At 43.4% G+C, this 22,026-nt stretch overlaps 1 protein-coding gene across 2 annotated transcripts in view; it reads right to left on the reverse strand.

The window, feature by feature from the left end:
• Positions 1-22,026, reverse strand: part of Entrep1 (endosomal transmembrane epsin interactor 1) — a 54,517-nt gene that overhangs the window by 25,173 nt on the left and 7,318 nt on the right. The window contains exon 2 of one of the 2 annotated variants that reach the window (XM_051146265.1): positions 19,136-19,192. The exons of the other annotated variant lie outside the window; for it this stretch is intronic. Coding sequence (XP_051002222.1) covers positions 19,136-19,192 — 57 coding nt within the window. The remainder of the gene's footprint in view (positions 1-19,135; positions 19,193-22,026) is intronic. 2 annotated transcript variants of the gene reach the window in all.

Here is a 22,026-nt window from a genome sequence, read left to right on the forward strand (position 1 = left end):
TCTCAATGGTTCAGAGACTTCTACTTGTGACTATTTTTTTTTATTCATGCTTTAAACATAAAAGACTGAGTTGTCCAAATGTCATCAGTGACAGTCATATTACAAGAAGGGAGACAACAGACAATGTTACCCATAACAATGTGAGCCACCACCAAGGAACTATTTTGATTTCCAGAATGCAACCTGAGCCAAGTCAAGCATATAGATTAAAAACCAGTTATAGGATATAAAAGGTATAGAGGAACATGGCAAACCAGCCATGTGTAACTCAAATAGACAAAAAGAAAAACAAAAAACAAAAAACAAATCTTAAGCAGAAACTAGATACTTAGCAAGCTCAATAAAGTGTCTGTCCTTTATAAATATATCCCAAGGCCTTTAAAGGTGAAATGGAAATTCTGGACTTTACTTCAAAGCCATCCAGAGGCCAAGGGGGCGGGAAGTCATTAGATGTCTCCATGACATCATTTCAGACAAGTGTTGGTTACTGTAGCTGGACTTGGGGCTTGCTAGGTTTCTCTCCACTTGTAGTATGTTTGAAAGTCTCCATACCAAATGACGATAATGAAGAACAAGAAAAAAAGTCGGCTCAGTTTGATCCCCAAAACCCAAGTAAAAAGCCAGATGTGGTGGTATACATCTAGATCTATGTTTCTATGAGATGGAAGACAGAAGCAGGAGAAATAAATCCAAGAGGCTCATGGGCCAGCTAACCTAGGGTAATGCAGCAGAAACGAGAGATTCACCTTCAACAAGGTGGAATGTAAGAACTGACTCTAGAAGGCTGTTCTCAGACCTCCATGTGTATGCCATGGAGTACGAGCCAACTCATTTCATGGTGTGCACACACACACACACACACACACACACACACACACACACACATGCACATACATGCATGCATGTGCACACACATATGCACACATGCACACATGCACATACACATGCACACACACACGCATGCACACACAGGCACACACATGCATGCACACACTTTTTCAGAAGGACTTACTTTTTATAGTAAATATATATACTCTTTCTTTTATATGTGTTTATTGTGTTATTTTATGTGTATGAGTATCTTGTCTGCATACGTGTGTATCATGTGCTTGTCTGCTGCCCTCACGGGTCAGAAGAGGACATCAGACACCCTGGAACTGGAGTTAGAGACATCATTTGGGTCTTGGAATAGAGCCCAGGTCCTCCTCAAAAGTAACAGGCGCTTCAGCTCTCCAGGCCCAAAATGATACAATTTTTAATTGGTTGTCTTAGCTTGGGTTGCTATTGCTATGATGAAACACCATGGCCAAAGCCACTTGGGGAAGAGAAGGTGTATTTGGCTTATAGTTCCTTATCATTGTTCATGTTCAAAAGAAGTCAGGACAGGAACTCAAGCAGGGCAGGAACCTGGAGGCAGGAGCTGATGCAGAGGCCACGGAGGGGTGCTGCTTACTGCCTTGCTCCCTGTGACTTGCTCCGCCTGCTTTTTTTTTTTTTTTTTTTTTTTTTTTGAGGAGCAAATAGCATCTTTAATTCTACGTGAGCGAACCAAGTACCAATAAAGTCGTAATAACATACAGTTCCTACAGAGAAAATACTTTCTATAGCAGTGGTCAAGAAAAGCCTTAGTAGGAATCAACACTTGACACTGAATTAAAATATGTTAGGATTGCAAAAGTGGAAACAAATATTAAGAGACGGAGAGCCCATTAGCTGAATTAATGGGAAATATATCATCTTTAGGGAGGTTTTCTTTGGTGGGAGAAAAAGACAGAATTATCTTGTTAGGTTTCAGCCATTTGTTGTTTTAGCCCAAGTTCAATGTAGCCAAAGAATGGGACCCCTCCTAAAGAAAAAAAAAATTCAGCAAAAGTAGTTTGTTTACTTGGCAGTTACATTACATACTTGGACACCTGTTAACTCAGTTAGGGTTACAGTTGCTGTGATGAAACATCATGACCAAAAGCACGTTGGGGAATAGAGGGTTTATTTGGCTTACACTTCCACATCAGTGTTCATCATGGGAGGAAGGCAGGACAGGAACTGAAGCAGGACAGGAACCTGGAGGTAGGAGCTGATGCAGAGGCCACAGAGGGGTGCTGCTCACTGTCCGCCTGCTTTCTTATAGGACCCAGGAGCACCAGCTCCAGGCACAATGGGTGGAGCTTTACCTTGCCAATCACTAATTAAGAAAATGTCCAACAGGCCTGTCGACAGCCACATCTGATGGATGCATTTTCTCAGCTGAGGTTCCCTCCTCTCAGATAACTCTAGGCTGTGTCAAGTAGACATAAAAGTAGCCAGCACATGAATCTAACTTCAGTTCTCCAGAAAAGTTCTGTTTCAAAGTTAGTAAAGGAGAATACTCATATTTAAAGTATCAGATATGCTCTTACATATTTTTAAAAATATTTTATTTTATTTTATTGGCAGTATGTAAAGTAATAGGTTTCATATGGCATTCCATATATACTTCCTGGTATCATTTCTTTAACCTGTGGTTGACTTCCTTTCTGTAACTGAAACGGCATTTCTCTCCAGCTAGAGTAGAACAGTACTGATCACTACAATGCAGGAAACCTATTTCTGAGATAACAATGTATCAATGTATCTCATAAATACCTTCAAAGAGAGATGGGAATGTAGCATACACCAAACAAGAACAGCTGCCAAGGCAAGAATGATCAGGTGATCAAAAAGTGTTAATAATTTCACAAAAATATAATCATGAGATAATTATATGGTAATGAATGGTAAAAGCAAAAATCAAGAAAACACTTAGAAGATAGATAAAAAGCTGAAGAGGGGATGGAGCAGGCTCATGGTTGAGAGTGCTTCCTGCTCTTGCAGAATCCACTTCCCAGCGTCTACATCAGGCAACTCCCACTTGAAAAATCCAACACCCTACTCTGGACTCTAAATCCACAGATTGGACATATTCATATATTCCCCCCTCTCCCCCTCCATCTCTCTCATACACACACACACACATACACACACACACACACACACACTTACATAAATAAAAAATAAATCTTCAAAAAGTAAAATAGAGAACATAATTAAAACTGAATTGAAAAAGTAAGAAAAGAAAAAGACTGAATCCAAGCAGCTCTAGTTGACACTAGGTCCTCTGACTATTTGATACTCAAGAAAGAAAGAGCAGAGGAGGAAAAAACTCATGAAAATTGTGGGGAAAATTCAGTGTTTAAAAACGATGTGTCTTCAAGTTAAGAGGTCACTGGTACTCTGTTTCAGTTTTACTGAAGGAGCTCGCTGGCCGCTCTAAGGCTGAAGAGGGAGCACACTCGGCTGGATGTGCTTCTGCAGCCTTCAAGGGTTGTCAGAAACTTCCAATCCAGAGAAAGAAGCTGTCAAGTGCTCCCCACACCCACGCAAGTGGCTGCTTGACCCCTCCACAGGGCGTTTACACTGTAGGTTTTATTTCATTAGAAAGAAAAACAAGTTCTCCCTGGTGAAACAGAAAACCTCAAAGGTGACAGCTTATGGCTTTTCTAGTTATTAACCAGTTTCCTACTCATCTCTGTCACCCTCTCCTAAGGCTGATGTGAACACCTAGCTTCTCAGATGACCTTCGAGCTACTGGAGTCTCCCATCACTGATTCCAGCTCATTTTACAGTTTCTTAAAAATCTTAGGACTATCTTTCTGAAAATTAAACTATTGGTATCAAGGTAAAGTATTAACTCTAAGAGCTTCCTTTCAGAGACAGACAGACTGACTGACTACTGGGGCTCAAGAACTGACATAGCATCAAGCTTCTCTTTGTGAAAAAGGGGATCAGACAATGACTCCAAAATCTGGGCCAGAAGATATTTTGAAGGCAGGGTTCCATAGCCAGCCAAATACCCAGATATCCATGTAAGCAAATCTTTTTTTTTTTTTTTTTTTTGGTTTTGGTTTTTTTTCAGACAAGGTTTCTCTGTGTAACCTTGGCTGTCCTGGACTCACTATGTAGACCAGGCTGGCCTCGAACTCACAGTGATCCACCTGCCTTTGTCTCCCAAGTGCTGGGATTAAAGGAGTGCACCACCACGCCTGGCCCATATAAGCAAATCTTGAGACGGGAAGGGTGTTAGAGGTCTCACAGGACTGAAGGTAAGATAGAAAAATGGGAAATGACTTCTGAGGAAAAGGGACACAGGGTTTCTTTACAGGGGAGACAGCAACCGACGGCAGAGACACATGCCAGCTGCACAAACCACTTGCGGCTTTTAGACAAGTAAAATGTACATATGTCAATTGTAGCATAGTGAATCCATAGTTAAGAGAACGAATAAGAAGCAGGTGCACACCAGAGGTTAGATGTGTTGCTTTGCACACACAGGAAAGCAAAGGGTCGTTTAAAACCTCTAGGGAGGGGGCTGGAGAGATGGCTCAGAGGTTAAGAGCACTGACTGCTCTTTCAAAGGTCATGAGTTCAATTCCCAGCAACCACATGTTGGCTCACAAGCATCTATAATGAGATTTGTATACATAATAAATAAATAAATCTTTAAAAAAAATAAAATAAAACCTCTAGGGACACAGGATGCTATACATCAAAGCCATAGTGGTTTGAATGAGAAATAATAGCCTGACAGGCTCAGGCATTTAAACATTTGTTCCCTGTCTTGCGGAGGTGCTTGAAGAGACTGTAGACTCTTTGGGAGACACAGCCTGGCTGGAGGAAGAACATCACTTGGGTGGGCTTTGCATCTACAGCCTGACCCCACTTTCAGTTCACCCTTCCTGTTTGTGGCTAGAGATGTGATCTCTACGCTTCCTGTTCCTGCTGCCATACTTGCTGCTTGTTGCCATGGCTCCCTGCCACGATGGGCTCTCATCCATCTGGAACCATGTGGCAAGGTAAACTCCCTTTTCCTTATGTTTCCTTTAATCATAGGGTTTTATCAGAGCAAGAGAAAAGTAACTAAAGCAGCAGTTGTGGACCAGTGAAAATACGATGTCTGCTGAGTAAAGAATAGGCTAGAACAGTAATCTTTTTGGCTTGGCTGATCAAAACGCTGCTCCCCTGAGTGACATGGGATTACATCTCCTGCTCCCTTGCCCATCACAGGAGACAATGTGTACAAGTGGGAATCTTGAGAGAAACAGATCGCTGTTCCTTTCCAGTGTCAGCCAAGGCTGCCCTGTGGGTTTTACCACTCCTCATCTATTTAGAGGCAATTCATTCCCTTGACCTCTCTTCCAGTGTGAGATGAAAAATGTGCTCTGATCACTTCAAGTCATAATTAAAATCCAGTCATTAAAATGTCCATATTTGTATCCTAGTGAATGCTTAGAACTTCATTTAAACTTTGGCTTGTCTCCCTGGCACTCGACTCATTCCTGTGAGAAACAAGCACGGCTGCATGGGAAGGGCAAAGGGCAACTGCAATGTCCTATCTCCTATGTTTCGTGTCTATCCCTCAGCTTGCCATCTGGCTGGATCCCTGACTACTAATGTCTTGTTATTAATCATATAAGGATTGACATAAACCTTAGCATGTGTGCAGTCCCATTGACTCCTCTGGGACACCTACTGCTGAGACACAGTGCCTAGCTTGACATCAGCAGTACTAGCACAGTCTCTTTCCCTATGGCCACACTCTCCTACCGGACCATCTGACCAGCAACAAGCATTTTGCTAGAGCCTGGTCTGTGAGTACATGGCTGTTTCCCAACTGAGGCCATGCGGCATTCCAACCAGCCTTTTTATGTACAAGGCTGGCACAGTCCAACACCAAGAGACCCATATCAGGTCTCCAAGTGCTTATCTCTAAGTACCCCTAGGGGGAGGAGTAACTCATAATGCCACTACAATCCAGTAACTTTCTCCAAAACATTTGTCTCTTTAAACCCTAATCTCTTTCTAGAACATGGGACAGAGATCAGCGAAGGGCTGAAAAACAGGTTTTCAATAAAATAAAAAATAAGGAAAAAAGTGGCCCTAGTGAATATTTTAGAGGTCCTTAAGAAATAAATGAATAAATTCCTTAAAGAAATCTATGAAATCAAACAGTGAAAGGAAGTGAATAAAACATTTCAAGATCTGAAAGTGGAAATAGAATCAATAAGGAAAACCCAAACAAAGGGAAATCTGGAAATGAAAAATGAACCTGAATAGGAACCTCAGAGGTAACAGAATGCAAGTGATAGAAGAAAATAATCTCAGGCATTGAAGACAAGGTAGAAGAAATGGATGCCTCTGCCAAAGAAAATGTTAAATCTTAACAAAAAAATTCACACACAAAATATCCACGAAATCTGTGACTCTACGAAAAGACCAAATGTAAGAATAATAGGAATAGAGGAAAGAGGAGAAACTCAGGCCAAAGGCACAGAAACTGTTTCCAACAAAATCATAGGAAAAAAATTCCCCAACCAAAGGACAGAGATGCCTATCAAGGTACAAGAAACATACATAACACCAAATCGACTGGACAAGAAAAATTCCCCACAATGAATAATAGTAAAAACACTACACACAGAGAATAAAGAAAAATAATAAAAGCTGAAAGGGGGAAAGATCACACAAAAGAATATACCTGCTTCTCAGCACCTCATGGAGCTTTCTCTGAAATCGACCACATGCTCAGACACAAAGCAAATCTCAGCAGACACCAGAAAAGTGAAATAGTATTCTGCATCCTATCTGACCACCACGGATTAAAACTGGATATAAACAACAACAGAAACTTGCAAACTCGTGAGAACTGAATAACTCCTTACTGAAACAAACTGAAAGACAAAAATCACATGATTGTTTCATTAGTTGCAGAAAAGACCTTTGACAAAAATCCAATATGATATGCCTTGAATATAAAAAAAAAAATCCTGGTGAGATTAAGGGTACCAGGGAAATACCTCAATATAATAAAGGCAGTTTACAGCAAGCCCATAGACAACATCAATTTAAATAGAGAGAAATGCAAAGCAATTCCACTGAAAGCAGGAATACGACAAGGATGTTTACTCTCTCCATATCTATTTAATATAGTTCTTGAAGTCCTAGCTAGAGCAATAAGACAACTGAGGGAGATCAAAGGGATACAGACTGGAAAGGAAGAAGCCAAAGTATCTTTATCTGCAGATTATATGATAGTATACATAAATAACCCTAAAATTCTGCTAGAAAACTTCTACAGCTGATAAATAATTTCAGCAAAGTAGTTGGATACAAAATTAACTCACAAAAATCAGTAGCCCTCCTACACATGAACAAATGGACTGAGAAAGAAATCAGGGAAACAATACCTTTCACAATAGCATTAAATAACAGAAAACATTTTGGGGTAACTCTAACCAAGCAAGTAAAAGATTTGTATGATTAAAAACTTTAAGAAACTGAAGATGTTAGAAGGCAGAAAGATCTCCCATGCTTATGGGTCAGTAGGATTAATGTAGTAAAACTGGTCATCCTACCAAAAGCAATCTACAGAGTCAATGTAATCACCATCAAAATTCCAATACAATTCTTCACAGATCTTGAAAGAACAATCTTCAGATTCATGTGAAAGCACAAACAACCTAGGATAGACAGAACAATCCTGAATAATGAAAGACCTGTCGGAGGTATCGCCATCCCTGATTCAAGCTGTATTATGGAGCTATAGTGATAAAAACAGTATGGTATTGGCACAAAAACAGATACATTGATTACTGGAATCAATTGAACACCAAGAAATAAACCCACACCTGATTTTTTTAAAATAAGGAACCCAGAACATTGGGGAAAGCTTTCTCAACAAATGGTGCTGGTCAAACCTATAGAAGAATCCAAATAGACCCATACTTAGCACCCTACATAAAACTCAACTCCAAATGGATCAAAGGCCTCAACATAAAACCAGATACACTGAACGTGAGAGAAGAGAAAGCGAGGAGCAGCCTTGAACAGATTGGCACATGAAAAGACTTTCTGAACAGAACACCATTAGCACAGGCACTGAAGTCAACAATTAATAAACGGAATCTAACAAACCTGAAAGGCACGAGAAAGGGCACCATCATTCAGACAAAGTAGCAGACTACAGAATGTATGTACAGAAAAGATGTAATACTAACTACACATCCAGCAGAGGGCTAAAGTCCAAAACATATGAAGAACACAGAAAACTCGATATCAAGAAAATAAATAACCCAATTTAAAAATGGGGCAAATATCTATATAGAATTCCTAAAAGAGGAAACTCAAATGGCTGAAAAGCACTTAAAGAAATGTTCAACATCCTTAGCCATTTCACCTTAAACCTGTGAGAACGGCTAAGATCAATTTTCTTTAAAGAGACAGCTCATGTTGGTGTGGATGTGAAGTAAGGAGAACAGCAGCCATTTCCGGTGGGAGCGCAGACTTGTACGGCTACTATGGAAACCAATGTAGCAGTTCCCCGGGAAGATGGGATTCAGTCTACCTTGAGCCTAAACATGATCCAAGCTCATATGAACTCATCCAGACCAAGGCAGCACGCACAGGGCCTGCCTGGTCTGCACCAGGTCCTTTCTCTATACACTACGGCTTCTAATTTAGTGTTTATATGGGATTCCAGCATGAATGAATGAGTAGGTCTCTGGGCTTTTTTCCTCATGTTTGTTTTATCTAATTTTGAAGTGTTAGTTTTTGCTTTATTTTATTTTATTATTATCCCTTAGAAGCCTTTTTGTTTTCTAATAAGAGACAGAAAGGAAATGGACCCGGATGGGAGGAGACGTGGCAAAGAGCTTGGAGGAGCAGAGGAAGGGAAAACCATGATCAGGATATATTATGTAAGAAAAAAAAATCTACTTTCAATAAAAGGAAGAAAATAAACAAACAAACTCAAAGCAGGGACCTGGCAGCAGGAGCTAAAGCAGAAACCATGACGAGTACTCGCTCCCCAGCTCTTTTTTTATCTATCACCCAGGAATACCCACTCAGAGGTGTCACTGCCTGTGGCTGGCTGGACCTTCCTATATCAACCATTAATCAAGACAACCCCTACCCTGACTTGTCTGCAAGCCAACTTGAAGCATTTTCTCAGCTGAGATTCCACCTTCCCAGATGACTCTGGCTTGCGCGTCAAGTCACTGCCACCCACACTTAAGGTGTTCCCCCCTCCCTTAGTTCATCCTCTAGAAACACCCTCATAGACATCCAAAAGTGTACCTCAATCTTCTAGATGATTCTACGTCCAGTAAATTGACAGTGAAGATTAAATATTGCATCCCCTATTTAAAGGGCATTTAGCAAATAATGCAATGTTACAGGAATGTATTTGAAATACAGATGGATAAGATATTTATAGGCAGAGACAGATGCCAAATATATGGGACTTAGCCTCAGAGAGGTGAACTAACATGCCCAGAATTAGGGGACCCAGTACAGACATGGATCCTGCAATAGTGTGCAGAATATCCACTAATACACAACCATCCTCTTTACTAACGGGTTCTAAGAGCCACCCTAGGGCATCTTCATTGGTACAACTATTTGCCAGGACCACCCAAGCCCCTTATACCCCTTATCCAGCCTACGCTGCTTAGGCCAGGTACCCACAATGATACTGTCCAGTGTCGGCACTCCTGGACCTCCTGCTATTCACTGGGTTCCCACAAATGCCTAGTGCTTTAAAACAGATCTGAGCGCGCATGTGTGTGTGTGTGTGTGTGTGTGTGTGTGTGTGTGTGTGTGTGTGTGTTTTAAGGATAATATTGAATTCATGGGGGGGTCATACAGCTAGAGGACTTAATTATGTTCCTAACAAGAGAAGCTAGTCAGCCTCTTAAGCAGAGAAGGCATTTCTTGCAAGGCTATCAGGTAGCTCACAAAATCCACAGGAACCTGGGAGGGAGCCAAGGATACAGAGTGCTGGGACCTCTATCAAGGTCATGCAGGAAAATCAGGCCCCTTGCCACCAGCTTCAGGACTGCTGCCACCCTCGTCTCATGGATCCTAAAACACTGGCTGCTCTACATGGACACCGCAGCATACTTTGCAATGGGTGGTGGGGGGCACAGCCTCATAGAGACCCGAACTCTAGAGAACACAGATGCTGAAGACACTGAGCAGCGGAGGACTAAACAAAGTATAACTGTGTACAGCCTCCTCTCACCCAGTGTCTCCGACACAATTCAGAAAGTATGTCTTCCTCATTCCAGTCCCAGTTTCCTGAAAAATCTTTTCAGAAAGTGTCTGTGTAAATGCAAGCATTTAAACTGATTCCCCAAGTGGCCAATACTGTCCACTTGGTAAGACCTGGAATCCCCTAGGAGGCAAGGCTCTAGGCACTCCTGTGAGGGACTGTCTAATCTAACTGTATTGAGATGGGTAAGCTTATTCTAAGTGAAGGTGGCACCACCCTACTGCTGCTTCCTGTCACCAGACAAAAGGAGACCAGCTGCCTCAAGCTCCTTCTGCCATCACTTCCTCAACATAATAAACTGTACCCTGGACTTATGACCGTAAGTCCCTCCCTCCTTAAGTTGCATCTGTCAGAGCAACAAGAAAAGAGATTGACGCACTGGGGTGGGTCAAACACTACACAACGGTACCCTCCGTGTTATCCGTAACACCTCACAAGCCAATGGCCTAAGTTCAAGTTGCTTCTCTTCTTGTCCCAAGCCACTCAAAACCTGCAGTTTCCTCAAAGTCATTTCAGAACTAGAGAAGCACAGTCCATGGGACCCTAGAAAGCCAGGACAAAGAACAAAGAAAGCCTTCCTTCGGCACAGCCCGGCACTAGGCTGTCTGTTGTCCCCTTCAGCAGTGATGATATGGCATTATGTATGTACCGGCTGGTCTTCAGGACAGCCAGAAACTCCCTTTTCAGGACCGACGTCCAGCACTTATCAGCAAAGCCAAACTCCAGAAGCCCTCTGGTGCTTTCTTTGCCAACAACATCAGGTGTCTTTGCTAAAGCAGAATAGCAAATGTAGAAATGAGGCCAGCTTATTTAATTAATAGAAAAGATGCTACAAGTGGGTCTCCACGAAGCCTGTAAGGAGAACTAAAGCCCACACTAGCACCTGTCCCTGAGCTAGCCAGCTAATATGTCACAGATTCCAGCCTTGAGATGCAGCTCGAGCCCTGTCCTTGAACCCATCAGTTCTGGGTTGGGCTGTACATTTCTGACAATATTTCAAACAATACTAAAAACAACAAAAACAACTTAGCTGCTTTCGCTGGGTAATTCTCATCCCTCACAAGCAAGACGGGTACTCAGCTATCCATCTATATGTATCATGACTTAGAGCTGACACCCCCAAATTCTACACCTGGACACTTCTCTGGCTGACCAGCCCACAGGTCTTCTGACATATGCATATTCTGTACAGTCCTTGGCTTATAAAATTCAACTCCAAGTAACCCAGCCAGAGCCCTGGGGCCCTAAAAATATCCCCTGTTCCCTCACCCTTTCTGAAATCTGCCGACCAGGAAGCATTTCTCCTACTGAGGTAGACTGAAGAGACTACACTTAATGTGCTTGATCCACGGGCTCTCAGAGAATCAACCACAGGGTTCAAGACAAGTGGCTGCAGAAACATCGCTTGTGTCCCCTGTCCCATGAGAGGGTGATTTCATTTCCTGAGCCACTAACCCATGGAAAATGACAGGTCTGAGATGCAAAAGTGGGTCTTGTGCTCTCTTTGTTGTTGTCTGGCTCTTTAAAGTGAAGGATAAAATTCCCCCAAAGACTTTGTCAGTTCCAGATTTAAAGGGCATTGTACAGGCAAGAGTAAGAAAACAACTTATTTAACTTAGATTTCATGCCCCCACATAAGCCACTGTCAACTCCAGCGAGGTATCCACCGTTTTCCAACCAAGGAAGTTGTAGAACAGGACAATGGGAAGAACGTGAAGTCGTTCTAATAACGTGTCCTCTGCCTGAGGAGTGGACGAGCCAGTTAGCTTCTGAGCCACGGTTTCCTACGAATCAGGCATGCCTGCCACATAGATCTCATGAGAATCCGTATGTAAAGAACCTTGTAAATTCTTAAGCATTACAGACATACAATAATATACCATTAAGAATTCTAAAGAGTAAGACCCACCTCATCTGCGCCCCCACGTGTGCACTTGTGTTCGTGTGTTGTGTGTATGTGTGTATGTATGTATGTATATGGTGTGTGCGCACGCATGTATGTGGCATGGGTATGTGTGTATGCATGTGTGTGGTGTGTTTATGCATGTGTGTATGTGTGTGGTGTGTATATGTGTGTGTGTATGCATGTGTGTGTTATGTGTGTTGTGGGGTACAGGACCTAGAGCCTAAAGCCTCCTAGGTCAGCATCTGCTATTCAGCTTTTTTTTTTTTTTTTTTTTTTTTTTTTTTTGAGACAGAGTCTTACTGAGTAACCCAGATCTGCCTCAAACTTGTGATCCTCCTGCCTCAGCCTCCCAAGCAGCTGAGATTACAGTTGAGCACCACCATACCCAGCTATCTAGACATTTTTATGCCTTAAAGGACAGAGTGAGGTTTTAGATACAGCGTACTTGGTAGAATGCTTCCCTAGTGTGCATGAAACCCAGGATTCCAGGTCCAGCACCACGCAGGGTGGCACATGCCTATAGTCCTAGCACTCAGAAAGAGGAGGCAGGAGGAGCAGGAGCTTAAAGCCATCCTTGGCTACATAGCAACTTTGAGGCCCCTGGGATTCATGATAGTCTATCTCAAAACATTAAGAAGAAAAGAGAAAGAAAGGGAGGGAGGGAGGAAGAAAATTGTATGATCACTAAAGTACAACTTACACAAAGGGAACTTTCCATGCCCACCTGAAATTAAAATAGCAACAAAATAACTAGGGAGGGTTCTGGAAATCTCTAATAGCACAGCAGGAAGGACTCAAACACTGTTCTGAATTAAAGCACCTGTTTCACAGACACATACATTAAGAGATTTCCCCCACACACACACACAGGTACCTAATAATTAGGGGTTAATGTGTCAGCACTGTGAAATAATAAAGGCTCATTCCAAATTATGGTCAGCCACAAAATGTCTTCGAATGAGCCAGCCAACCCAGGCCCAAAGAGCCTACAGCTCCTGTCCTTCACATGCAGAAAACCCTCAACTGCGCCTGATGGTTTGGACCCCAACACTTGAAGCCATCAGGAAACAGGACCTGACTACAGCTAACCAATCTTGGAGGTTAGTCCTCAACCATGCTGAACAAAGTATATATGTCTCTCATGATCCTCACAACAGATGAAGGGCCCCTGGATCTCAAATGGCTTCATGGAACGGAGCCATCTCCCAAGACATACATTTGTTTGTTTGTTTACGGGGGTGTGCCGCAACATACATGTGGAGGTTAGAGGGTGGCTTGTAATAGTTTGTGCTCCCCTTTCACCATGGTCGTCCTGGGGAGCAAACTCAGGTTGTCAAGCTCCAGCCATCACACTAGCCCTGAGCCTTCACCTGTAACCTTAACACAGACTTCCTCATGCCAGTTCAAAACTGGAAAAAAAAAAAAAAAAAAAAAGGTAGCAACAGTTCCAACTACAACTTCCTAAGCAACAAAAGCTATAGCTGTCAGCTGGACTCTCACCAGCGGTAAGTCTTACTAATGGACCGCCAATGAGATGCATGTAATTAAGACGATTCCATTTGCTGAGGTTCCTGCCCATGACTATTTTTGAGGCCATTTCTAGAACTGCATCTGAGTTTTGAAACAATTCGGAAACATTTTGTTAAAATCAAGAAGGAATAAACAGTAGAAAAATAAGAATGTATTTTAAACGTGGAAAATGTTAGTCTGTTGTGGAAAACTCTCAGCCTAGACTACTACACAAAGGCACATGCTTGACCCTAACGACAACTACGAGGGTTTAAACCCTATTTCCCAGCATTATTATTGTACTGGAGATGCGAGCACTCTTCCAATACAAGAACAGTACTCAATGAATGAAGCACTGGGCTCCCATGAAAGCCTGAGTTTGAAGGAACTGGGGCAAAGTGACCCTCTTTTGTTCGAGCTCATGAACAACCTGAAGCCATCTCAGCGACAATCGGAGAAAGGCACACAAAGGAACTGCCCCTTACAAAGGAACGCTCACGTGTTCCAGGCTGGTATGGAGACAACTGAAAACGGGGACAGCTGGCCTCACAAGGGACTGGAGGGGGGGGCCAACCTTGCCCCAATCTCTACACAGCCACAAAAGCATATGAGTGAACTGGCCCTGGAGATGGAATGGTAAGTGAGGAGACCTCCCACTCCCAACCCCACTCCACCCCGCCCCCGCCCCCATCGATACCTAACTGTCTTCCTGGCAAGAGAATGATAAACACTAGGCAGCCAGTCCACAGGCTAAGCCAATTGCCTTCAATGGTCTTGGCTAGGCCACTACACTCTGGAGAGCAGGAGCCAGTCACTGGGGTGGCCAGTGAAAGTGCCCCTTGAGGGTGTGACTGCTGAGCTGAAAGCCAAAGAAGGCTGCAGCCAAGTACTGAGCTAGTGGAAGAAAGACCCAAGGCAGACGGTGCCCAGTATGTGAAGAAAAGTGAAGCTTGGTGGTGCCAAACCTGGGCAGCTGAGCCCAGATCTGCAGAACACTGCCCTAGCAGAAGCACTGGAACATTCATAAAAATCCCACCACTGGGACTCAGAGGCAGGAGGATGCAGAGAACAAGGCCAGCTTCAGTTACGTATGTGGTTCAAGGCTAGCCTGGGGTGCATGAGACCCTGTCTTGACAAACACAATAACAAAAGGCCCCACTGGCTTCTCTAATGGAACGAGGCCTCTTCCCCACATTAAGCCCTGGCATAGTCCAACACTCAGGAAGCAGGGGAGGGGAGGCTGGGTAACAAAGGAAGGAAGGAAAGGAGGGAGGGAGGGGTGGAATACACACCAAAGGAGGGGGTGGTGGAGCCCACCCTAGTATCATAAAACCATCCCCTCAAAATCAGAAAAAAACCAAGCTCCCGAAGGACAGAGAGTTGTATGGCTCAGAGGGAGAGCCAGGCATGCGTGAAAGGGGGTTCCAGTTTCTTTCTGCACACACTGTTTTTATTTCTTAATACAATGTATTTGATGCAGGTTATGATGGTGTATGTGGGGAGGGTCACTTGTTTAGTAAAGGTTTTAAGATTTTATTTTATGAATCAGGTATGTGTGTGTATCTATGTGTGTGGATGCACGCATGTGCGAGGGGTGGGGGAGAGGAAAGAGGGGCCTGCAGAGGCCAAAGGGGATGTCAGAGCCCCTGAAGCTGGTGTTACTGGCAGCTGGGAGACACCTGACGTCGGTGCTGGGAACTGCAACAAAATGCTGACCAAAAACAACTTTAGGAGAAGAGAATTTATTTCAGCTTACAACAATCAGGTCACACCCCATCACTGAGGGAAGTCAGGTCAGGAACTTGGAGGGAGGAATTAGAGCAGAGACCATGAAGGAATATTGCTTACTGGTTTGCTCCTCATGTCTTGCTGAGCCTGCTTTCTATAGCACCCAGGACCTCCTGCCCATGGGTGGCACTGCGCATAGTGAACTGAACCCTCCCCCATCAAACATCAATCAAGTAAATGCCCCACTGACATGCCCACAGGTCAATCTGATGGGTCATGGTGACTGAAGAGGACACCCTCTAACTAGACAGGACTCCTAGTCGAGGGAGAGAAACACCAACCCAGCCACAAAATTTACCCTGCCTACAAGTTATACAAGGGTAAAGAGAGAGCAGAGGTTGAGGAAATGTCCAACCAATGCCTGTTCCAAACTGAGACCCACCCCATGGAATAGAGCCATGCCGTGACACTGTTAACAATACTCTGATGTGCTCGAAAACAGGATCCTAGCATAGCTGCCCTCTCAGAGGCTCCACCCAGCAGCAGATCAAAACAAATGCTTAGACTCACAGCCTTAAACATTGGGCAAAGCATAGGGAGTCTTATGGAAAAGTAGAGGGAAGGCTAGAAGGACCTGGAGATGACAGGAGCTCTACAGGAAGACCAACAGAGCCAACTAACCAGGGCCCAGAGGGATGTGGGGAGACTGACGCACCAACCAAGGGCAATGCATGGACTGGACCTAGGCAGCCTACACAGATGTAGCTGATGGGCAGCTCTGGCTTCATATGGGTCCCCTAGTAAGGGGAGTGGGGGCTGTCTCCAACATGGACTCTATTGCCTGCTTTTTGGTCACTCTCACCAAACCACAGGGGAAGAGGACACTCTCAGTCCTGATGGGACTTAATAAGCTAGGGTGGGTTGGTGGGTGGGGCTCCCCTTTTCTGAGGAATAGGGGAGGGGGACAGAAGGAGGGAGGGTGGGACCAGGAGGAGAGGAGGAAGGGGGCTACGATCAGGATGTATAGTGAATAAATAAAATATTTTTTTAAAAAAAGCTAACATGGGATAAATATGATCAAAGAATGTTCTTTAAAAGTTCAAATGTCCAACCATATGGAAAAATTAATGATGGGATAGAAATACAATAGAAGGTTACTTAACAATAATGAGTGACACATGCAGAAACAGTATTAGATAATACTGATTTAAAGTACACTGAAAAGGCAAGACATAAAACCATATATACACACTGGTTACAAGTTTTTAGGTGTTATGCATGTTGTATGTTCTGTGTGTGGTGCATATATGTGAATGTCAGTGCATGTGCCCATGTATGTGCATATGGAAGCCATGGCTGGACACTGGGGTCTTCCTCTGTCATGTTCTAGTGTATGCCCTGACCGGGGTTTCTCACTGAACAGGAAGTTCATCATTTTGTCAATGCCCCATTGGCCAAGGAATTCACATGATCTGCCTATATCTGCCCCCCAATGTTGGGTTGTGGCCATTAACAGCCTTGCATGGCTTTTGTATGTGGGCACTGGATGTCATGCCATCTCCAAGTGCCCCCAAACTGGATACAACTTTTCAACAAAACCTATGTGTTTGTGTGCATGTGTAAAACAATGATGAAAAGTAGAATAAAAAGCAATTAAGGAAAGTGGCTTTTATTAAGGTCATTTTCACCTACAATTGTTAATGCTCGATAACTAATATGTAAGCGACGTTTCCATCTGAAAGCAGTTCATGAATAAATGCCTTTAAGTATGGGCTTTCCTGAACTCTACCTAGGATACATACGCATATTCTTTTTGTCATTTTGAAATTTTAGAATACAAACATCAGGGGGGATTTTCTTCCCTTCATTTACTTTAAACTAAAGTACTTTAATACTGACCAAATAGCCCACAATACCACAAAGGTCATTCCTATAGCCAAATACAAACACAGAACACCATCCATCCAAAAAATTTCCTGCAGAGCCTAATCCCAAACAGCTGCAGCAAAACCTGCCTCAGCTATGAGCCATGGGTCCACCCAGCACCTCCCTCCCTCCCATCCTGTGTTCCAACATTAAGCGCCACAGTAACAGCTTACTCCTGCCAATATTTTAACGGTGTTTCACTAAATGCAATGAATGATGGAGTTACAAAACGATGCACATGTTACTGGAGGAGCTGCAAACAGGTTGGAGTTCAAGGTTCTCAAAGCAGCGTGGGGGACCCACGGCTCTGACACATCTAGTTTACACCATGCTGTTCCACCATGTGCTGGAACCGTAAGCGGCCTCCCATAGCTTACCCTGTGTGTCTGAAACAACTCTCGGGGTTGGAGAGACAGCGCAGTCAGTAAACTGCTAGCTATGCAAGCATGAGGACCCAAGTAAAAATGCTGAGCATGGTGGCATGTGCTGCGGACGGGGATAAAAGGAGGACGCCTGGCTCTCCCTGGCCAGCCACTCTAGCCTAATGCTTAGCTCCAGGTTCAGTGAGGGACACAGCCTCAAAGGAGATAGTGTTCTTGAGGATGGCACCAAGTTTGCATCTAGCCTCCACCCCCGACACATATAAAACAAACCAATCATAAAAATGACTTCTAGAAATAACTAAACCCTATATCAAGAGATATGAAAAAGAAAGAAGAAAAGCTACCATGTGTAAGATGTTACAAATCAAATTTCCTAAACTCTATTTTAAACTTGGCGGTTACATAAGCACCAGTGCCGTTTGTCTATTTATTGTCCTCATCTCCTAAACTCCCACACCAGGTGATAACATAGGACACGGGTTCAGATCATTTGCATTGCTGCTGGATGCTGGAGACTGGTCGGTTCATTTTGGAACATTGACTTCAGCTCAATAATAGAAAAAGAAGGATAAAGTCTGCATTTTTTTTTTTAATCAAATTAACGTTTGTGGGCTAAAAAGACAATGTAGCAAACCTCGGGAACAAAATTATGAAGTAGCCCAGCCAAACCATCCTAATAATAAGAAGTAATGTATTTGTGGTCAATACATGTGGGTTGCTTGGGGCAAAGGAGAACACGGAATGTGGAGGGTGGCAGAGGTTCAGAGCCGGGTAACAGGCACAGTGACTTCATTGTATCATTCCCTCCACGTCTGTATCCACAGTGACCAGACCCTGAGCAGGGTTCATGTGTGTGCACCAGACGAGGATGTCAGATGCTGTCTTCCATCATTCTCCACCTTAGACTTTGAAACAGGACTGCTCACTGAACCCTTGACTAACCCAGTAGCCCACCTAGCTTCCAGGACCCACCTATCTCCACCCCTCGGTGACGGGGCAATAGGTATACATGGCCATGGCCAGCTCTTATGTGGGCACTGGGGATTTGAACTCAGGTATTCTTACTTGCATAGCAAGCACTCTTACCTACTAAGCCTTAAACAGATGTTTTTCTATTATATCTTCCGAATGAATTTAGTTCTGGAACTGGAAACATATACATAACTCTAGATGTATACAGAGCTTAAGACAGGTCATAAACCATCAAGATTATCATCTTTCATCATCATCATTATTAAAGGAACATTTACTTCTATTTTATTATTTTATCTATCTATTTTGGGGACTTTGGTTTGGGGCAAGTTTTTGTTGGTTTTGTTTTGTTTTGTTTGAAACAGGGTTTCTCTATGTAGTCCTCTCTGGCTGTCCTGGAACTCACTAACTCTGTAGGCCAGACTGGACTCATTGCCTCTGCCTCCTTGAGTGCTAGGATTAAAGGCATCCGCCACCAGGTCTGGCCGTCAACTTATTTTTCAATGAACAAGAATGCTTAAGGATTTCAACAGTTTGCCTCAGTGGCTTCATGCCGTATAAGGGTAGTGTCATGCAATCTGTACATACCAGCAGTATCATAGGCCTTTTCCAAGTTGTCAATCCAATGACCCCAGAGAGTATCACCTGTGGGGATAAACACATCATCAGCCCAGAAAATGCTAGTTAAACACTTCCCATCCTTGCTGGTCATATAAGCCATGGCAAGCCACTCTGGACTGTCTTACAGACCCACAAAGCATATTTACTGGCTGTGTGTGCTTTCATTTGTGTCAGGAAAAAAAAATACATATCTCTGACCAAGTTCCATAGACTCATTTACTGTCAGAGTCAGTCTGTGATGTACATAGCACCTTTGTGAGACAGGTAAACTCCAAAGTGGTAGACAAAACCCACACCGCTATCCCTGGGTTCAACACACACACACACACACACACACACACACACACACACACACACACACACACACACACACACTTCTCCTTTCCAAGCACCCCTGTCCTTCCTCAGCCATCCAGGATAGACATTCCAGGACTTTGTGCTACGCCCTCGTTGTTGTAGGACTCATCTTGATGGCCTACCTAGCAGCTGCCTGGGAGTTCATATCCACCTACAAGCTCCTGCTTGTCACCTCCTCTGAGAAGCCTTCAGTAATCTCTTCACTCCACATGCCTGCCTTGTGTGTAGCAACTTCTCTTTTCTCTTAAAAACTCCCTATTATGGAGCTGGAAATACATCTCAGCAAGGAAGAGCACTTGTTCTTGCAGAGGACTGAAGTTCAGTTCCCTGTACCCATGTCAGGCACCTATGTGCACATAGACAGACAGACAGACAGACAGACAGACACACACACACACACACACACACACACACACACACACACACATACACACACACACTAAAATTCTTGGTAAAGAAGAACCAGAATGTTGCGAAAACATAGACTGGAAGCCACCATGGCCTTTTGGATGACACAGTTCACTAAGCCACTGGCAAGAGGAATCAAAGTGATCATTCACCCTGGATACCCTGAGGCCTCCTGAGTACACTTCCCCTGAACAACAGGGTGTGGCCACTAAGTGCAGCTAGGAGGAGTTTCCTTCTTGGAGCATCCCCCTTGCTCAAACCCCACCATGCACATAGCCACAATCTCTGTTTGTTAACTACACATCAGGCAAGGGTGTTCAGACTGACACACAGTTCACCGCAATGCCCAGCTGAAACTGAATCAACCCATAGTACCAAACTATCAGAAGACAAAATGCACTCATCTAGCCTTGACCCAGAACCTCCTATATGTGCAGGCAGGTGATGTGTTCCCTCTATGCCACTCTATCCTCACAGCTCCGTTAGTTCTATGAGGACTCTGCTTGCCTTCATCCCTAGTGTGTGGGCTGTGTTGACTCTCTACATTGGAACTAGAACTCATGAGACCTAAGGCTCAGGCTTCCTACTCAGTCATGTGAGCTTGGCTAAGTCTCTTCATTGCCTCTGGCCCTAACTTTGGCCTCCTGTGAGACTTCTGCGTCTCTTCAGATGGCTGATCTGGGTGTAGTGGCGCATACATATAATATTCAGGATGCTGAGGCAAGAGGACCACAAATTCAAAGTCAGCCTGTTCTTAAACAACTAAAAAAAAAGAAAAAAAGTCGCACCATAATGACAGATTCCTCAGAAGCCCCAATGTCCACTGCGTATATGAGCACACACACCCATGTGCCCGCCCATGTTTGCACGAGCACACATGCATCTGCTAGGTTGGCACACTTATTCACGCATGTACGCATACAAACATCTGCGAGTGTGCCCTTGTATGTCTCTGCCTCCTCACCCTACAGGGGCTGGACTTTACTGAAAAAATGCAAAGTGGTTTTGTGTGAAAACAGGACTGAAAATGTCCCTGCCCTTGAGGGAAACACAAACTGCCCACTTCGGTAGAAAATAACTATGATTTGAATTATTCATTGATGTTTGTTATTTGTGCCACTGTCTCATATAATACCCTGTGGTCCACTCTCAGGAGCATTCTCTTTCTTCCATTAAAACAGTGTTATTAAGATGAAGTCTCCAGTTTCGGGACATAAAAGCCTATAAAACAATGCTGTGTCGAAGCTACACATTCTATTTCTGTATTAACCTTAACATCCTACCTCCTCCATGCTCACAAGTTAGTACATTAAATGTGTTTTATGTAAGTACAAATTGCTCCCCTAAAATCTTACTGCTACATTCAAGTGGCACATGCACATGTGTGTACATGTGTGTATACACCTATTCATAAGGGTGTGATTTCCATACAATCATCATGACAGAGTAGCTTTTTCTGATCTCAGTACATGCTTCTGAAATAGCTGTAGTTCATTTCAGAGTGATGGCTATATAATCTTCCATTGTGCAGCAGTGCCTAATGTATTCAGTCTTTTCCATATCCCTGGGCTTTCACTCTTGTGTAAACAATACAACCATTAACAGTCATATGTTTTATGAGCGTATCTTTAAAGACATGTGCTTTTATTCCTGTTGGGAAAAGTCGCAAAAAAGGCGTGGCCGAACAGGATTTTATTTATCCTTTTAATTCTGATACAGCCTCATACATAGATGTCTCTCTAATGAAGGCCTTCTGAGACAAAGAGAAGCCTGCATGCTTCGCTTCTTCCTTTGGAGGTGGTATTTTGTTAACAAAGTAGCAACTCCAGAAAATGTCATTGAAAAGTATGAACAAAAAACACATAATATATAAGAAATATCAATAACCTCACAATATATTTGGCAAAAATACTTAAGACTTGTTAGAGAGAAAAACAAAGCTTACAGAGCAATATTAAATAAAGACCCAAATAAATCAAGATATAACAAGGTCATCAATTAGAAGACACTCTGTTTAAAAGCATCATTGCCACATGAATTCTGAACAGATTCAGAGTACAGCCAGCAACCTTGTGTGAACCACATTCCTTACC

This window comes from Acomys russatus, chromosome 5, assembly GCF_903995435.1.
Source record: "Acomys russatus chromosome 5, mAcoRus1.1, whole genome shotgun sequence".
In the NCBI taxonomy this organism is placed as follows: Eukaryota; Metazoa; Chordata; class Mammalia; order Rodentia; family Muridae; genus Acomys; species Acomys russatus.